We start from the raw sequence: 17,831 nt of genomic DNA, 5'->3' as shown, positions 1-17,831 counted from the left end.
AAAACTTGTGCAATTTCGGGTACACGCACCGAGTGACAATACCCTCCTTACCATGTCGAAACCGCCCAAAAAACTAATCGTCCCGTGTCAAACACTTTTCACACGAAACGTCTATTTTGAATTCCAATTGTCCATTAAGATGGGTCGTTAGCTTGTAAATCAACGTCGGCTGAGCGATTGATGGTAACGGCAATTAAAAAACTGGCTGCGTTGTCGACAAATAGACATTTGGGACTGTTCTTAAATTGGAACAGGCAGGCACTCGCGTTTTGTACGCACAACTGACAATTAATCAATTCCAAAAGTAGAGCGGTTAATATTTTACGAGTTCGGTGCGATCAATCCCTCTTTGTGTGGGTCCACGCCTCCACCGTAAGCCGTTCAAAACAAACATTATTCAGTATGGATGTTTTCATTTATTTTTATAATAACACCCACGTTTACGGCAACCGCGTGTGATCGTGCGAGCGCGCAGGTTTCGTGAGACTTACCTATAAACTTGAAAGGCTGCAGTCAAAATATTTTCATATGTTATAAGCGTTTTGACATGACTTATAGGGCCGAGTATAGTAAATATTACACTTGTATTATATGGGCAAATTCCGTTGATATTTTAGGGAAATCTATGTAAGCTTTGTGTATACAAAGTCGCAATGTAACCATGTGAAGAATAAACATGTTGAAGTACAAGCATTTAGAACGTTTGCTGAAGCTATCTTTGGGTCGCGTTTTGAAAGTGAAACCTAAAAGGATAGGTAAAGTAGCGTAACTTGTAATGATTACACAATATCACTACTAAAAGAAATGCTTTCGAGAACATGCACATTTTTTATTAATAACTTACATACAGAAGTCTTTGTACAAAACTATGCAAGTTGATTAACACAAATAACTATAGCCAGAGAAATATTTTAATGACCGCAAGTACTTCTTTCTAAGGGCCCTTTGTTTATACGATCGGGTAATTATTTTCAAGCAGTGGCCTGTCATCGTTGGAGTGGCTATAAATTATAAACTTAACCTTGGTCACGTTTGTTTTCGTTGAATGTCTAGACGATGCAACGCATGTGCGTAGGCATGTGCACCGTGAGAATTTTGTATTAATTTATTTTTGGTTTTTGATTGTTTACTTGGTTTCTGGGTGTTTTTGAGTAGTCTTATCAGTAAAGGTTTGAATGGGATTTCTGGCGTAAATTAGATTTTGGATCCTACAACGGCTATAAAAGGCTTTACCATACTTATTTTCTTAATTATTGTACCTACAATTCAGTGTTTTTTTTTTCTAAAATAAGTGTGATAAAGTTTTATCGCAGTGTTAAATAACATTTGGTCAACAATTTTTCTTTCGAAGTAGAGAAGACTTTGTTTGCATATGTACATAGAACAATAAAAAACTGGTTATAAAACAATTTTCATTGTACACGTTTATGGAAAAAAAATCTATTATAAAAATCAATCATATTAAAATTAATCGAACACCAAACTAAACAACTGAAACATAACAGATTTCCGATTGAATTCCAAACTGCTAGATTAGCCATCACGATAATGCACTAATATCGGAGATTACTGCAACTGCTGCATCTATTTTGATGCAATCAGGTTTATTGCATGTTAACAGTTTCCCATTGCAGTGTAATGTGTCGTTAAACTGAATAGCATCCGTTGTGTTACTGGCTTTATATACTTCCTCTGATATAGGCAAAGACTATAAAACCACTTGACTGCGCATACAGTGCCCCGACGCTCGCCAAAAGTTAGTGATTTTGCGCGTACTATAAGGCTACGATCAGTACGATCCTTTAGTAGCGACCGTGAACTGACCAATAGTAGCCGCGGATTATGTCGCCCCCCCCTGCCCGCAGTGGTGAGTCGTGTTCTTAGAAGAAATTGGCGAGTGCGCTCTCTAGTGGCTATTTACTTTATGGATATAGGACACATTTTTAATGTCATAATATTATAAAAATGACGGATATGACATATACAATAGCGATTTCATAGAACGATATAGCGCAGATATGCGCGAGATAGCGTATATTTAAGCTTTTTATTCTACTTCTTCGTCAGTTAAGCCTTTTAATTCTTTGTAAAAAAAAACAATATTCATAACATACCAAACCAACTTTAAATCCATAGGTAAATAAGAACAATCCTAGTAAAAAGTTAAAACTATGAAACTCAATGATAATGTGGTGGCTGTCTTTCCCTAAAGTTCTATATACTCCTGATTAATAACACGAATTCATATCTCGGTTCAACAGCGCCCTAATAAAAAGCTTACATACCAACCCAATATAAACCCTTAATCCTTTTATTTACAACGCGTTGTCGGTATCTTATCTTGTCGGCCAAAACATCTTATTACAGGAGATTTTAATATCATAACAAAATGTTTTCGAAAGAATAAGTTATGGCCCCCAATCAACTCGCTCCACTTCGGATGTTTCACAAAAAATGGTACGTCGCTATAAAATTTGATCTCCATTTTATAGTAACAGAGTTACTTAGAAATATATGAAAAGTAATGTTTTAATTTGAAACCTTGTGTGACCCATATGTGTGACTTATTTACTATAAAGCACGCACTACAAATAATGTAACCAATGAATTATAGGCACATACCAAGATGCCTCATTTGTCTATATCGTAAAAAATAATAAAAAAACAAGTGAAAAATAGATTTATTCAAAAACTGATTAACAACAGTCAAAAGAATGTATTCTATTCCTGTTTGAGAAAATGGGCATGTACTCATGTATTACTAAGCCTCGTTAGATAGATTACAGAGACTCATCTTCCCCAGTTTCTCTCTACTACAGCTTCCGAAATATTAATGTCAGTACAACAGAATATTTTCATCAAGCAGCGGCCATTAACAAAAGGAAAAACACTAAAGCACGACATTAATTACACCGAGTTCCGAGAAATTAAAATTGCAAAACGCGATTTTATTCAAATCTGAAATTACGCTAACTTACACTGTCTTGTGCTGCCTTTGCATTGCACAAGAATTTTGCAAGCTAGCTACTTGTATACAAAAATTAAAAAAGTAAAAAGATAAAATATGAAAGTATGTTTCTGGTTCTCGAGATATATTAATATTTTTCTAAGAACAGAGTTATTAATATTGGCCTAAATCTCAGAGGCGAAGGTCAAAAGGTACAATTTAAAAAGCTACTTATTTTGTATTATTTGTTTCATAACTGTTCTAAAAGTAGTGATATAAATGATTTAGAAAACTATTCTTAGAAATATTCCAGTATATAATGAAATTGTTGCTTATTAATTCTTGTTTGAATAACAACAAATCCCAAAATAATCTATTTAGTTTTTATTTTCAGTCAAAATAATTTCTTAAAACATTTTAAATAAGGTCATAAAGCCAATTTTACGTTCCAGTAACTCACCTAACCAAACATTGCTTAAATCTCAAGCAAATATTTCCCATACCCAATCCGATCAAACAATATACATTACCAATTTAATTCGATATAATATGAAATCATGTAGCCAAGTGGTTGTTACCCGCCACGGAAGTTGTCAAGAGCACTTGTGTTCAGATAAACTAATTTGAACCAGTCAAAAGTTAAATCAGAGTCATACATTTGATAGTTTCGGAGTGTAGTAGAAGCAGTAGGTTAGGTTTGCTATTTATTGAAAAAAGCCTTTCTCGAACTTGCAGTTTTATAAAATTATTGATTAACAAAATTTAAGACACTCATGAAGGTCTCTAATTGAACTTATTTGATTAAGAAAACCCTGTCATGACGAACTGGTCAAAATACTTGAAGTATTTTGACCAGTTTATGTAACCTTCCTACCTAACCAAAAAAACGCCAAACAAAATTAAATCCTTCCTTAGTTAACATATTACTAGGTACCCGCAGAACATAATCGAATACTCTCGACACGCACAACTCAAAATCAACACTACCGCCCCATACATAAAGTATAAAATCCTTTGCCTCCAAACTAAGTATCAACACACAGCTTTTCACTTAAACACGAGAGAGTATTGGATATTTGTAACCAATCAGACATATCAATATTATTGGATCAATGAAGAGGCTGTCAGTTTTAATTGATACATCCTTGTCAATCATGAAATTGCTTTGGAAGTTCGACGAGATTTTGGAGTGGTTCATAGTGTTTACGTACTTTGGTTATTATGGTTGTACTTACAGCTTAGATTATTTGAAGGGTAGATTAAGTAGTTTGTGTTAACTAGGAGTATTGGTTGGGTTTGCTTGGCAATTTAATCTATTTTTGATTGGGAATTTTATGGCCATTTAAACCCTACTAATTTTATAAATGCGAAAGTAAAAATGTTACACTTTCACGTCTAAACCGCTGAACTGATTTTAATGAAATTTGGTAAAGAGATCTTTTTTTTTTTGAGAAGAGAAGGAGAGACCTTGAGAAAGATAATAGGATAGTTTTTATCCCGGACTTTTGAAGAATTCTCTTGGAAACGCGATATAACCGAACTCTACGCGGGCGGAAGCTAGTTAAATATATTGTCGGTGCGAAAATTTGTGGGCATTATTAAAAATAAATTAAGTAACACTTCCTTTTATGTCTTACGCGTAATAGACGAAAGTTATATACGTGATAATATAGTAATATCAGGTCTTAAAATCTACACACCAGTTGTCACTTGGTCCACATTTCATCCACAGCGGCTTACGCCGAGACGTGGATGACAAATGACTGGCGTACTTTTACGTGTCTCCTCTGTATTTACCAGTAAACCTTGGTATATGTTTTCTGACACATGACTCAAAGGATGTCAAGTCATAGTGCGAACGGATTTTCTGGTATTCTTCGGAAAAATATCAGCTATGTTGACTAAGTTTTTCCTGAAATAATGCAAGAAAAACATGATACTAGCATTTGTTGCTTTTAATAAAGCAAATAACGTGGATTGAAATCCACGTTATTTGCCTTATTAGTACATAATTTTTTATTTATTTATTTTATTTTACAGAAAGCTTACAGACTAATAACACAATTAAATAATATATACAAGTAGTACTTATTGCTAATTACATAATTACATTAATTTTTGCTTTGATTTATTTATTTGTAGACAGATTCCGCCTATATCATGCAGCGTACATAAATAACTGTCAACGTTGCACTAATTTGTCACATCAGACGCAACATCTAATATATTCCCCAATAAATTTTCAAAATAAACATCCATTTAAAATAAACAAAACTTCGCTAAACGTTGCCTAACGTTTCAAAAGTAGGTGAAACAAAATTAATAAAAATCATCATTTTTAATGTCTTCCGACTTGTGGCCGGTAACTCTTTTCGTGAATTTCATAAACATGACACATTTTCCGAACCGTCGTCAGAACTTCAAGACAGTTATTGAACGAATTACATGTTGTAACATGGATGATGATCGAGATTAAATGTTTCTAAACATTGATATTAATAAAGTTTTTGATCACAGCCAGTTTTAATAACTACATGTGTTGAAATGTTGTGTTTATTTTCTGGTAGCTGACTTTTAGTGTTACAAAATGAAAACTGTTTGATTTTTCGTGTGATTCGTGACCTCTTATAATTAATCAAAAAACTAATATCACTAAAATTAATATAACACTATGAACAGCACAGTCGTAAAAAACAGTTTTTGAGCTTTCAGCTTTACTTTTGCTTTCATTAGGTACCTTATTCAGCTCCTTATGACGATAATTTTCAACTCAAAACCACAAGCATTTTTTTATTTATATTTTTATTATTTAAGAGTCTCCCAGTCCCACATTACACTTAACATCATGACTCACAAAATACTTCCAGCCAGTCATTTCAAACTGATTTAAGAGTCCCAAATATTTCTTGACGGCTGTTTACAGTTGATAAATCCAAATAAATAATATGAAGTTGTTTACATTGATGCAAGGGGAAATGTCACCATATTTTGTTTACTGTATAAATTATATTATTATGAAGGCCCAGTGGTACTTGACACAGATGTGGTTGCTCAATCCCTTAAAGTTGTGTTTTGGATTTAGAATTTCAGATGTAAATGAACTTTGAAACCTCAAATTGGCAGATTGTTGTGGTTGAATTTGATTTAGTGAATGGTTTTTGTTGTCTATTGACACCGTTTTGAATGAAGCTTTGATGAAATGGAGTATAGTTAGAAACATTGTGAGAAGACTTGCGTAATTTGAAAATTAGCCGGAAGTATTTAAAAATGCCAGTTTGCCCAGGCTTTCAGAAGGGTTATCTTATTTTGAGTATTGGCATGTATCTCAATCAATACGCTGTAACAAACTTTGTTGCATACCTACAGACAGTAGACATATTAAAAGGTAACAAGTCAGACACAATTTATTACACATTCATACCTTTTGAAGCAGATACTTATGGCCCATATAATAAGAAGAATAGAAACATAGGCGGAACCATTCTTTCCTTAAATTTACACCGGACAGACCCACGGGCCCTCTTATCTCGTTATAGTATTATTGAATAAAGGAAGCAAGGGTTTTCTGAAATCCAACGTGTAACTAAACTAAATTACGAAAAGACCCTAAATTGATGAACTTAATACAATTACAGCGGATATTTGAATGAAAATAAAGGTGTTTATTTTGGGGCGAAACATTGAGTAATCTGTAAGGAGTAGTTTAATTTAGGTGAAGTACAGTTAATTTCGGATTTACAGGCTACTCGTCAATGTAATGAAGTCAATGTATTTGTAATAATTAAAATATTTTTAACGCTTATTACTAATTTAATGATGACTACGAGTGCTTGAAATTGGGTTAGGGCTAAGGCAAAATTATTAGTTTAAATTCTCAACAAGCTTTCATACATAACACATAACATAAATTACATATATTTTATTTGTTCCAGATGATAGAAAAGCGAGAAAATGTTAAAGAAACCGTTCGTTCAGGAACATCACTCGTTAAGCTGAAGATGTGGTAGTGGCCATCCACCATGGATACCTTCGCCGTGGTGACATCTTTACTTGGACTGATATGCTTCTGCTCAGGTAAGACTTTTATTAAATTAAACATCGATACGAGCCTAGGTTTCATGATACTCCATTAAAATAATATGATAAAATCAACACCGCCTTTTGTGAGCCTTGAAAAGTCAAGCATCCCCATAATTGCTCCTTATTACCTGTCCTAATCTATACTATCACGCAGATACTCTCAGGTACATATAGTGTATATAAAATACAGTAGGTATACGGTTATATCGACTAAATATCATGAACCAAATCAAGTCCATAAATAGCACGTTCTTAATCTCCGGCCGAAGAAAATTTCTCCTCAAATGACGTAACGCTTAACTTATTCAATACAAAATGTAAAATCGAAAGCAACTTCCTAGGTACAGTAGATCGCACATCAGTGGTAACTGTCATGCACCTTAACACAATAGTAATAAGTACGATTTTCCTATAAAACTGTTACCACTGACCTGAAGTTGACTGTACAAGAAGAAGCCATTGCTCACTTTGATTTAAGTGGTCCTTAGCATGATAATCGTCACGTAGGCGATGCTGAACTATTGTCCGACTGTAGCTCGTACTGGCCCAGTTCCATATATTGGACTCTCAGACTAGAAGCTTCTTAGTGCTTCCTAACCCATTTATCTTAATATTTTACTGTATAGTTGCCTAAGAGCACACTGTAAACTGTTAGTAGGTCGAGTTTGTTTGGGTACATAAATCAGTATGAAGATGAATAGTAATAAGCACATTACAAAGACCAGATATTCAGTCGGTATCAGACCGACTGAAAACATTGATATGAATCAATATTTACTTTTCACATTTACAAAGTCAACCATCGGGTCAACTGTTTAGTCTGCATGGTACTAGTAAGTCCTAGAATGAAATGAAAGACGGACGAAAGCAAGTTCCAAATAAATATTTCCCCATTTAACAAGAAAAACGAGAGAGGCAATTAGGCCAGCAATTTGTCTCTATTCTAAATTTGACTTCTGTTCAAAGCGGCCCTAATTCACCGTGATAAATAAAGCCAATAGAACCGTTGACACGGTTATTTCGGTGGCCATATTGCCACAAATCTAAGATGGTACCGCAAGGCACAAATGTATGGGGATCGCAACCCCATGGGACCAAGGCCAGCTATTACTGTTGAACCTTGACTTTGCTTATTCTTTTGGATAATTTTGTTGTTTATTTGTATAATTGGCTTGGCAAATTAGGGTTGTCATTGTCTGATTGAGAAAAAATATATTATTGTATTGATGAGTTTCTCTTTTGCATTTGCATATATTTTTTTAGTACAAAATGTATGCAGAATTTTTAGTTACTCATACTTAAACATAATTCAGTTATTGGTTCCAGGGTTGTTGTAAAATAAGCAGATGGAGCTACTTAAGACTTTTTTTAAACCGATTGTTAATGATTATTAGTAATACTATTCAGAACATACTCTTATAATTGTATCTTTGTCTTAGTGTGGAACTGTAACAACCCTACATTCAACTTCATAAACGTTACCCAACAAAAAAACACCAAAAAACCATTTTACACTCAATAAAAACGACCACTGTTTCAAAGCGGTAAAAATCGTGTTTTACAAAATAAACACAGTAAGTAAATGATACTCCCGGGGCTAATGGTAAGCGGGAAGCGTAACTTATTGACAAATCTCATTAGTGTAACAAAACACATGTGTGTGCCGCATCTGTCTGTCGCGTATTTTATACTCTATGGCGGTTTGGGATCGTATCTGGTCATTGTCGAAGTTGATTTTAAGGATAATGCTGTTTGGTCATTTGGGATAATTAATAAAAATAATTGCGATTTTTACATAAAATCGCAATTATTTTTAGTAATTCTCGTCACGTTAAATAATATCAGTCAACAAGTACAATTGGTGGTTTTACCTCTAGATAGAGAAAAATGGTTATCTTATGTCATTGTTTGATAAGTATAATGACAATAATATATTGAGGATTTTTATAGGCCAGTCAATCATACTGGTAGAGAATGCCCTTAGGAAATAAGTCTGCCAATGTACCATTTTTTGTACATAAATATAAATAAATAAATATTTACCATTCAAAGTGGTATTATATTATTATCTATCGAACTATCTATATCAAATCCATAAAAAAAACTCTCATTGATCACATTATCAGAATATCTTTGAAAAAATACACTAAAATCACAGCAGGGTTTCTCCACTACCCTACAGAACTTCAATACAGGACAGAATTTGCCCGGGGCACCCATCAAAGCGTAAAGAAGTTAAGCCAATGTTGTATGACGCCCATCTTTTGTAACTAATGCTTTGCAACAATATACGGTGAAAAAACTTTAACATGCATTGAAAGCGTATCAAAATGATGATTTATAGTATTTTTTGTACTATGCCATTTTTTATAAATATTGTTAGTTCAGCTAAGTTCCGACATCAACATTTGCCTTCCAAATCTGTAAAGATCTAAAATTACAACCTTTTTTTTCAGATGTTAAACACTTATATGATATGATAGGACTAAAAATAATTCTGAAATGTGAACATTAATAAACGTTTTCAGTTTTTCACAGTCACCTATTGTAAATGTCCATCTACACACTACTTATCTATAAATAGCCAGCATAGAGACTTTTTATAGCTATTTATAGATATAGATACATGTTTTTTTTCACGTCTAGACATATAGATATAGCGGTCATAGACAAGGTTACATCGTAGTTCGGACCTTCTTGTTTCATACACAAAATAATCTGTGCCCCGATTTACTTTATAAAAAATCCATTTGTTGTTTATGGATCGCCTAAAATTGGTGGAGTTTTAATGGACTTTTCTGTGTTCAATAGCTTCCGTCGATGGGGTTATGGGAAAATTACGTTATGGAGTAAAAATACACGTTCAAGCTTTATCCGGGTACAAAGGGATCTGTGACAGACCTTTTATTTTTTATTAGCCAAAAGTATTTTGCAAGGGTATTTAAAATACCCTGTTAATAAGATTAGCTTGTATGAAATCATAAAAATTGTCGTATCTGAAATAGTTAAAGTGGAGTTCCAACAACGATTGCGCATCAAGAAAAATTGGCTTTAAAACCTAAAAACAGTGCTAACACTGGCAACAGAAAAAAAATATAGCTAGAATACAAAGGGCTTGTTCGTTTAGTGAACATCATTGTTCGATATTTGAAATACGGTCGGTATCCCAAACGCCACTAGCTCAAACAAAGGTATGACGTTTATGAACGTTGACACGTGTGTGCGACCCCTAATAAAACTTCACTTTTTTCATAAAGTTCTAGAACTGAGTACCATTTTTATAGGCATGATGTAAATCAGTCTATATTGTGCTTTGTTCGTGAAGTTATGACCGAAATTGGAACTATTGATATTGCCTTGAACGGCTATTTTTCATAAATTGAATTGAATCATTGTTTCATAGACACCAATTTCGTATTCAATCTTTTTATGAAGCAAGACATTGACGAATATTTTGTTAATGCTGTACCTTGTCTTTAATCAATTCAGTTTGTTTTACTATCTTTTCAGATATTCTTGTTTTAAATTATACCTTTATAAAGAGAGATTACGTAATAAAAATAAAAAAAGCGTTGTTTTTGAAAAATTCGCAGCCGATTCTTATCTCTTTTCTAAATATAGTCGTTCGCTAACTAATCAGTAAGCAAGGAGCGGCTTTCGAGAACTTTTTTGTTTCGAAGATCAGATAGCTTTGAGTCTGCAAACTACCTTTTTGTATTTTTTGAACGAAGTACCTGGTTCTAAGAGTAATGGCTTCCGATTTTGTGTTATGTTTAGGCTTCTATTTGAGCCGACTTGGAAGTTGTCTTAAACAATTTTTTTTATTGTCCTCTTAGAAACGGTCTGTTTTTGGTGTTTGGATTATAGTGTTTCCTACTTAGTATAGTGATCTTTGTCTGTAATCAATTTACTTTATATTTGAGTAGTTGCTCTACATTTATTAAGTATTGCATCAGTTGCATGTATGTACATAGGTTCCTTGGTATTTAAAACTTTCTCCTAAAACAAGACAAAACGTATCTAATTCGATAAAATTCTAGTTCGATACGTTTAATTTATTATTTTTGTATAGTCTTAAACTTTAAAATAAAACTATCTGTGGGAGTAAACACAGCACTACAAGAAAATTCAACAGCAAATCGTAACTCCAACAACTTTTTGTGTAGTATCAAAATCTGTTATTCCATCTGCCCACGCGCCGATCTGACATAACAACAAACCGTTCCTTTTGAGACGGCGCGACTGTCGCCGACGCATTTCCGTAAACACGCTGTCAAATGGCTACACCTCGCGAAACCAAACAAAGTTTACCATCAAACATACATTTCACAACTTTAAGGCTACGTAATAAGGTTCAATTTTGTAAAGCAGGCTTTTGGATGTGAGAAATTCGGTGTTGTTTATTACACGGCTAGCTGCCCCAGTGCCAGCCAGGTATCGGTCCCTAAGAAAGATGACACTGTGTCAACAATTTGTCCCTTCGTACATTAGAACGCCTTACAAGACAAACATGGTAACTCACGAAAAACACATTTCAGTAATCCGGCCATCCGTCGAGCTAATTCTTAGCACATGTTCTTGCTTTTTTGCGCCATAAAATATAAGTGTTATTTCATTAAGCGTGTCGTTGGGCCGTTTGTGAGTATAGTTCATTTAGTAGTTCACGTGTTCGTGTTATGCTGAATGTGTCAAAATGCTACCAATAAAACACTAAAGTTAGATAATGGTGTTTATTGTTACAATTTTTTGAGCGGAACGGGATTTTTATGGCAGATTTACAGGCTATATTTTTTTGGATTGAATATTTCTGATATAAAATGTTAACGTCTTTTATATGCTATTGAGTTGCTTTTCAAAAGAAAAATATAGGGTTATAATGTAACATACATATTTTCATTTATTTCACCAGGAATCATAATTATTTCATCGAACTCGTTATAAAAAAAACAGCATGATTAAACTAATTAGACGCGTGACAACATTTGCGATAATAACTTCATAGAGCGTTGCCCAGGGGGATAGAACAAAAGCCAGGACTCGTTCGAAAAATATGTTTTAATTTCGCACTAATTACGTACGTGCAGTCAGTTGTAACGTCGCGAACGCACTGGCAACTAATAACGACAAACGCTTCATATTGCAAAGGGTTCCAAAATTGAACACGTGTTCGTTCGAAAAATCATGATTACCTCCTAAGGGAGCCAATCACTGCCATTAGAATTAGATATTCGAAATTCAAACGGCTATCAAGTTACTAGGGGTGACAGTTCTGGCAGTTATGGACATTTCAAATGTTCACTCAGTCTGTAATTACGTAATAACATGAAGCAATGTGATTTTTTCTGCGTAAATAAATTTAACTGCACACGATCAAAGGGATTTTATGACTTTGATGATATAACGAGCCCACTGACAGCTTTATTGGAATATCAGTGTACCATATCAAAAGTGGCGTTAGTTTATTATCTATAAACCCAGATCGATTGAACTGAGTGCAATAGTATGTTCTAAAGTTTATTAGTTCGTGGCAATACGAGAGCTATCAATTTCGAACCGACAAAAAACATTAACGGATCAGTTCAAACGGACTTGCAACGGTTTGGAGTTGGTTGGCCGCGTGTCGCTCGCCTTAAATGCGAAAGCCATGTCTCTATAACCGATTTTTTTTATTTACTTTTCTTTTGCGACGCGTGTCGACATGTGCCTGTAGTAAATTAGTAGGGGACACGAATCACCCTCGCGAACTTTTTTTTAACAAAGATGCTTGAACAATAGAGCGTAACTACTCGCGTGTGAGTTGTAAAGCTTGAGCAAGTTTTGTTTTCTCTGTAGCCTTAACACATACAAATAAGGGCAAAACTGAGACCGATATTAGGTAAAAGCATCATACAGTTTTAAAATACATCAATATTGACATCGTATCATAAAAGTTTATATCCTAAACATAAACCTGAGGAAGGATATATCGATATATCGAGTGTAATATATCTAATGATCGATACCTACATACGCAGAGTTCTAACGCACAACTAAGCGATAAAGTTAGTTTTATGCGCGATAAAGTAACGTATCGAGATAAACATAAACAATATTTTATGTTACTCGCAATCTGCTAAATCTTATTTTTATCTCTGCACGTTCAGGAATGTGGGGCTAGGAAATCAGCGATTTTCGAAATTAACTTCATCATACCTATCGACTGTGGAGAATTGTATCATACTTAGAGTATTGTTTCAGAACTGTGTAATTAGCTACTTATTCTTTTCAATTTTTATTTACGCTATCGCCAATTTATTGATTGCCACTTTTTGAAAATCATAAACATGCATCAGCACTAATTACCTATGTAGAGTCCTGGAAATATCTGAAGTTTGTAACTATAGAACGTCCGCTGCTGGCCATAGGCCATCTTCACTCATTTCCAAAAGGACTAGCAAGAAGTTTACATGTGGCTAAACCGCTCCCGCTAACTCTAAGGCCACTCACTACTATCTACGTAGTGAACCGTATCATATCCATGTTCTTTACGATGGCGACACCTAATTTATAGCCGTCACTGACGGTCTATAGTCGTCTATGGTCAATGTTTTTTGCTCTATATCCATTCATATGGTGACTCTTGGGTGCTATGGGTCGATTTTTTTTGTAAACAGCCTTTTAAAAGGATTTCTACGGTTTAATCTTAGCTGATTTGTGAATAATGAATAGGATTTTGAGTGTTTTCTACTTATTATTTTGAAAAGTAACCTAAGTGTAGCTTCTGCATAGTAGTGGTCTTATTTTTTCCAAACGTAATGATCGAACATGCTTCCTCAACTTGTTAATAATCATGTCTTATTATTTGTTTCTGATATTCTAGTTAAAATATTTTAGAAAATAGTTCACTATTCTGTTGTAAAAGAAACTTCATAAAAGAATGCAAACACGCGAACCAGCCATTATTTTTGTCACCATCCAGTGTTCACAACGACAGTTTTTTTTCCCACTTTTTGAGAGTTTTTGAAGGGTCTCAACTTTGGGGATCGTATTATGTAAAAGCTAAACATGTCGAAATACGTCAAGCTGTTATAGAGAAAAGGAAGAAATAATTATTGAAGGTTTTCTCCATTCACGATATTGGTATATTGTTTACTACTATTATTTTTGAGCAATACATGCTTTGTGTTGTTTTTTTTTACTTAGGAGCTTATTATTATTTTTACGTAATTGGGCCACCAAATACTTTCCCAAAATACGTAAAAATAGGGCTATCCACACAAATGCATAGATAGCAAATCGAATGGAGATTCAATTATAGATTAGCCCTTGTATCGTACCGCATGCACAACTCTGGGACACGTGAATAAATAAACACAATTACGACACACAAAAGCATAATCCCTATTGATTTCCTTCGCAAAATACAACATCGTCAATGAAATCGACTCACGTATCGATTATGAAGGTTCATTTTGCTAAAATCGGACACCGAATCGAATATTTTTTTCGTCGATTTTTTCTGCGCCACAATAGCGCGTAGTAACAATAGACATACATCAATTCGAGTGTCAAAAACTAACATCTGCGCGTTCGTTGTAAACAGAGTAAAATAGTAGGGTCTCGGGGCACAGCATCCTAGGGGGACCCTCAGCCATGGGCAAGCCTGTGTTTATAGCTCATTATTATTGTGCGACGCTTTAGAGTAACTGCAAATGACATACTCCACCTATTATTAAAATAAACCTTAGGTCGGAAAGGGCTTTTGTTAGGCAAAATTTTAAAATAAAGCTTGTGTGTTGGTGAGAAATTGCAGTGGGTGGGATCGAACGTCGCCTTTCATGGCGCTGGCCTAACACGCTACTGCATAAACACTTGAATATAAGTGTTTACACAGTAATTTATATTGTTAGGGTCGTTGTGACGCAGAAGTAGTGTGCTAATGTTTGCCCTCAGACAAAAGAATCTGGTATTTTTTTGCAAAACCATTCTAGAATCAGCAAAATAATCTGCCAATTTTGTTATTATATCCAGCTTTAAAACCTTCATTTTTGTCATCAGGTCCAGTAAATGGTGGCATGAGCGATGACTACGTCAGCACGGGAGAAGCGCCCTACATCATAGAACAGCCTATCGACGTCACAGTAGCGCGTCACCAGCCTGCGACCCTCAACTGCCGCGCTGGTGGTTCCCCCTCTCCCACCATTCGATGGTACAAGGGAGGCGTCCTCGTAGTCTCCGACACCCACAGGAGCTTACTACCCGCTGGAGGACTGTTCTTCCTCAGAACCACTCATGGAAGAGTACACTCCGACGCTGGCGTGTACTGGTGTGAAGCCACCAATCCTTACGGAACAGCAAGGAGCAGAAACGCAACTTTGCATGTCGCTGGTAAGTTAATTATTCAGTAATTTAGTAATTGTGCTGATTGCTGCTTTCTTCTTGCATGGGTAACAGTTTTATCTTGATTTGTAAGTGGAGCAAACGGTTTAAAAAAGTAGGAGTATGAACTTTTAACCTCAGTTTAGATGGTCATTCGCTCGTGTGATTACCGTACTTATCCACATGATTGCGCATTCGCCAAGCCATGTAAAGTGCAAATATGGGTCGTTGTTGACCTTTTTTTGTTCGAAGGCGCTGTGGACCTTTCGCATCGGGAGAAAAATATAAAAAATATCTATAGTTGAATTTATATCTTAACAGATAAGTTATTGGATGCTAAGGAATAGTCCATACAAAATAACCTAGAAGACTAATAAGTAATAACGGAATATTTTCCTCTAGTTCTTCGTGAGGAGTTCAGACTGGAACCAGTGTCGACTCAGTCGGCTCAGGGTGAAACTGTGATACTGGAATGCTCTCCACCGCGAGGGTCACCAGAACCTACCGTCTACTGGAAGAAGAATGGACAGATGCTGCATTTTGATGGCGACTCCAGGTTGGTAGTTTAACATTCTTTTTCAAAATCTTCTAGTTAGGATTTCAGTTTATTTTTTTTGTTAAAAAGGGACATCCATTGGTCATATACCTAGAACTTTAAATAATAAAAACTTATTTTAAAACAATCATAAAATAACTAGTCCAAAACAGTGCACAGTACCTACTTTAGTAGGTACCTAGATCTAGAATGCCGATCGAAGTAAAATCTCCACCTTCTCAAACCAACCGAACGAGCATTACAAGCCATTTCAAACTTACACTTAAAAGAACATGTTATCCGAAGTTACGGCGTCCGTGATAAAGGGTAGTTTGAAGCAAATTCGAGGGTAGCTACCGCTCATACCGAAGTGGGATGGTAGGAACATGATAGTCTTGAATAGCTACTCGAACAGTCGTTTGATATCGGATATCTTCATACCTTCTACCGTGTTCATTGGCATGGAGTAAGTAGTAAATGGAGGGCTAATGTACGAGTGAGATCTTAATGTTAGTACGTGGATTTTCAGACTGTGTCTCGAGAGTTCAAGTGACAAAAATGGGGATTGATAGCCTAAAACTTACTGAAAATAAAATGGTTAAAATTTTTGATAGTTCTTAAAGGCCTCCTTAAGAGCTCATCAAGATAAGACGTACTGCGATAAAATAGCGATATGAAAGTACATAATATATGATAAATATGAAGATAGCAACAAAAATAGAAACATCTTCATCATCATCATCAGCCTATCGCAGTCCACTGCTGGACATAGGCCTCTCCAAGTGCACGGCACTGAGATCGATTTTCGGCTTCAAACAAAAATAGAAACATAAAAATTTAAAAACAATTAATGAACATTGACACTCCATTTTTATTACTTAATAATGTTTACGGGCAATCAAACTAGGTACTAATTTATGCGTATCTTAGCCACGGGAGCGAACAATCTTTTACGAGCGCGACTTTGTAATGGTCGCAATTAACTGTCTGGGAATATTTATAGAGCTTTTGGAGACCTGATTAAGATCTTCAGACAATGATTTTTCGTTTGGTTTATAGGGTTGATAGATACTTTTATTTCGTTTTGCATCAATAGTTTGTGAATAGGTCCTTTAATCTAATGAGTCATAAACTAAATATAATTTATGAAATAGATAAAATTACTCAATAACGATCCCTCGATATCATTGTTAGAATAACGTCGTGTAACTAATACAAACATAAAGTTTAAAGTTGTTTAAACGAAATGAAATAAACCTTAACACGGTGAATTGAATCTCGCTCAAAAGTTATATTGCCAATTTTCACTTCGGTCTCTATGAATTTTTATGAGCGTCACATCTTGAGGGCGCGCAGTTACGTATGGTGGAGCATAAAAATAATTAACAGCAGTACGCGGAGAGGGAGGTACATCAAAGTTATAAAAGAAGGGGATATTTGAAGAGCTCGACAAGCAATCAAGTAAAAATCTCAATAGTTCTGACTCACCGGACCCTTTATTAAATGTTAATTTCCCATTGAAATATTCCGCCCCACATTTGAATGACTTTGTTACTATGCACTTTGTTCGAAGGAATAAAAAGCTTCATTATTAATATTGGAACAATTGTTTACTTTCAACGCTTATGATATTTTATTACCCCAGGATGCATTTAGTCGACGGTGGCAATCTCGTAATACAAGACGCCAGGCAAACCGACGCCGGAAGATATCAATGTATCGCGAGGAATGCGGCGGGAACGAGGGAATCGGCCATAGCGATGCTCCGAATACACAGTGAGTTACAATTCATTTCGTACCTCGAATTTGCAACTAGCGAAGATTTGTTGAATTCAATTCATAACTCGGTAATTTCTGTTTGCGACTCGACATTTGTGAGCCATTTCTCGCGAACACCTCTTTTGTCATGTA

At 35.1% G+C, this 17,831-nt stretch overlaps 1 protein-coding gene across 3 annotated transcripts in view; it reads left to right on the top strand.

The window, feature by feature from the left end:
- Positions 1–17,831, top strand: part of LOC110378356 (roundabout homolog 1) — a 53,687-nt gene that overhangs the window by 29,384 nt on the left and 6,472 nt on the right. For all 3 annotated transcript variants that reach the window (XM_064036520.1, XM_049840823.2, XM_064036519.1), the window contains 4 exons: positions 6,880–7,021; positions 15,065–15,394; positions 15,788–15,941; positions 17,566–17,696. In XM_064036520.1, the coding sequence (XP_063892590.1) occupies positions 6,967–7,021; positions 15,065–15,394; positions 15,788–15,941; positions 17,566–17,696 (670 nt within the window). In that variant the 5' untranslated portion in view covers positions 6,880–6,966. The remainder of the gene's footprint in view (positions 1–6,879; positions 7,022–15,064; positions 15,395–15,787; positions 15,942–17,565; positions 17,697–17,831) is intronic.

The sequence above is a fragment of the Helicoverpa armigera genome, chromosome 10, assembly GCF_030705265.1.
Source record: "Helicoverpa armigera isolate CAAS_96S chromosome 10, ASM3070526v1, whole genome shotgun sequence".
NCBI lineage: Eukaryota > Metazoa > Arthropoda > Insecta > Lepidoptera > Noctuidae > Helicoverpa > Helicoverpa armigera.
Note: the sequence above shows the minus strand (reverse complement) of the source record. Positions and strands in the feature narration are given on the sequence as shown.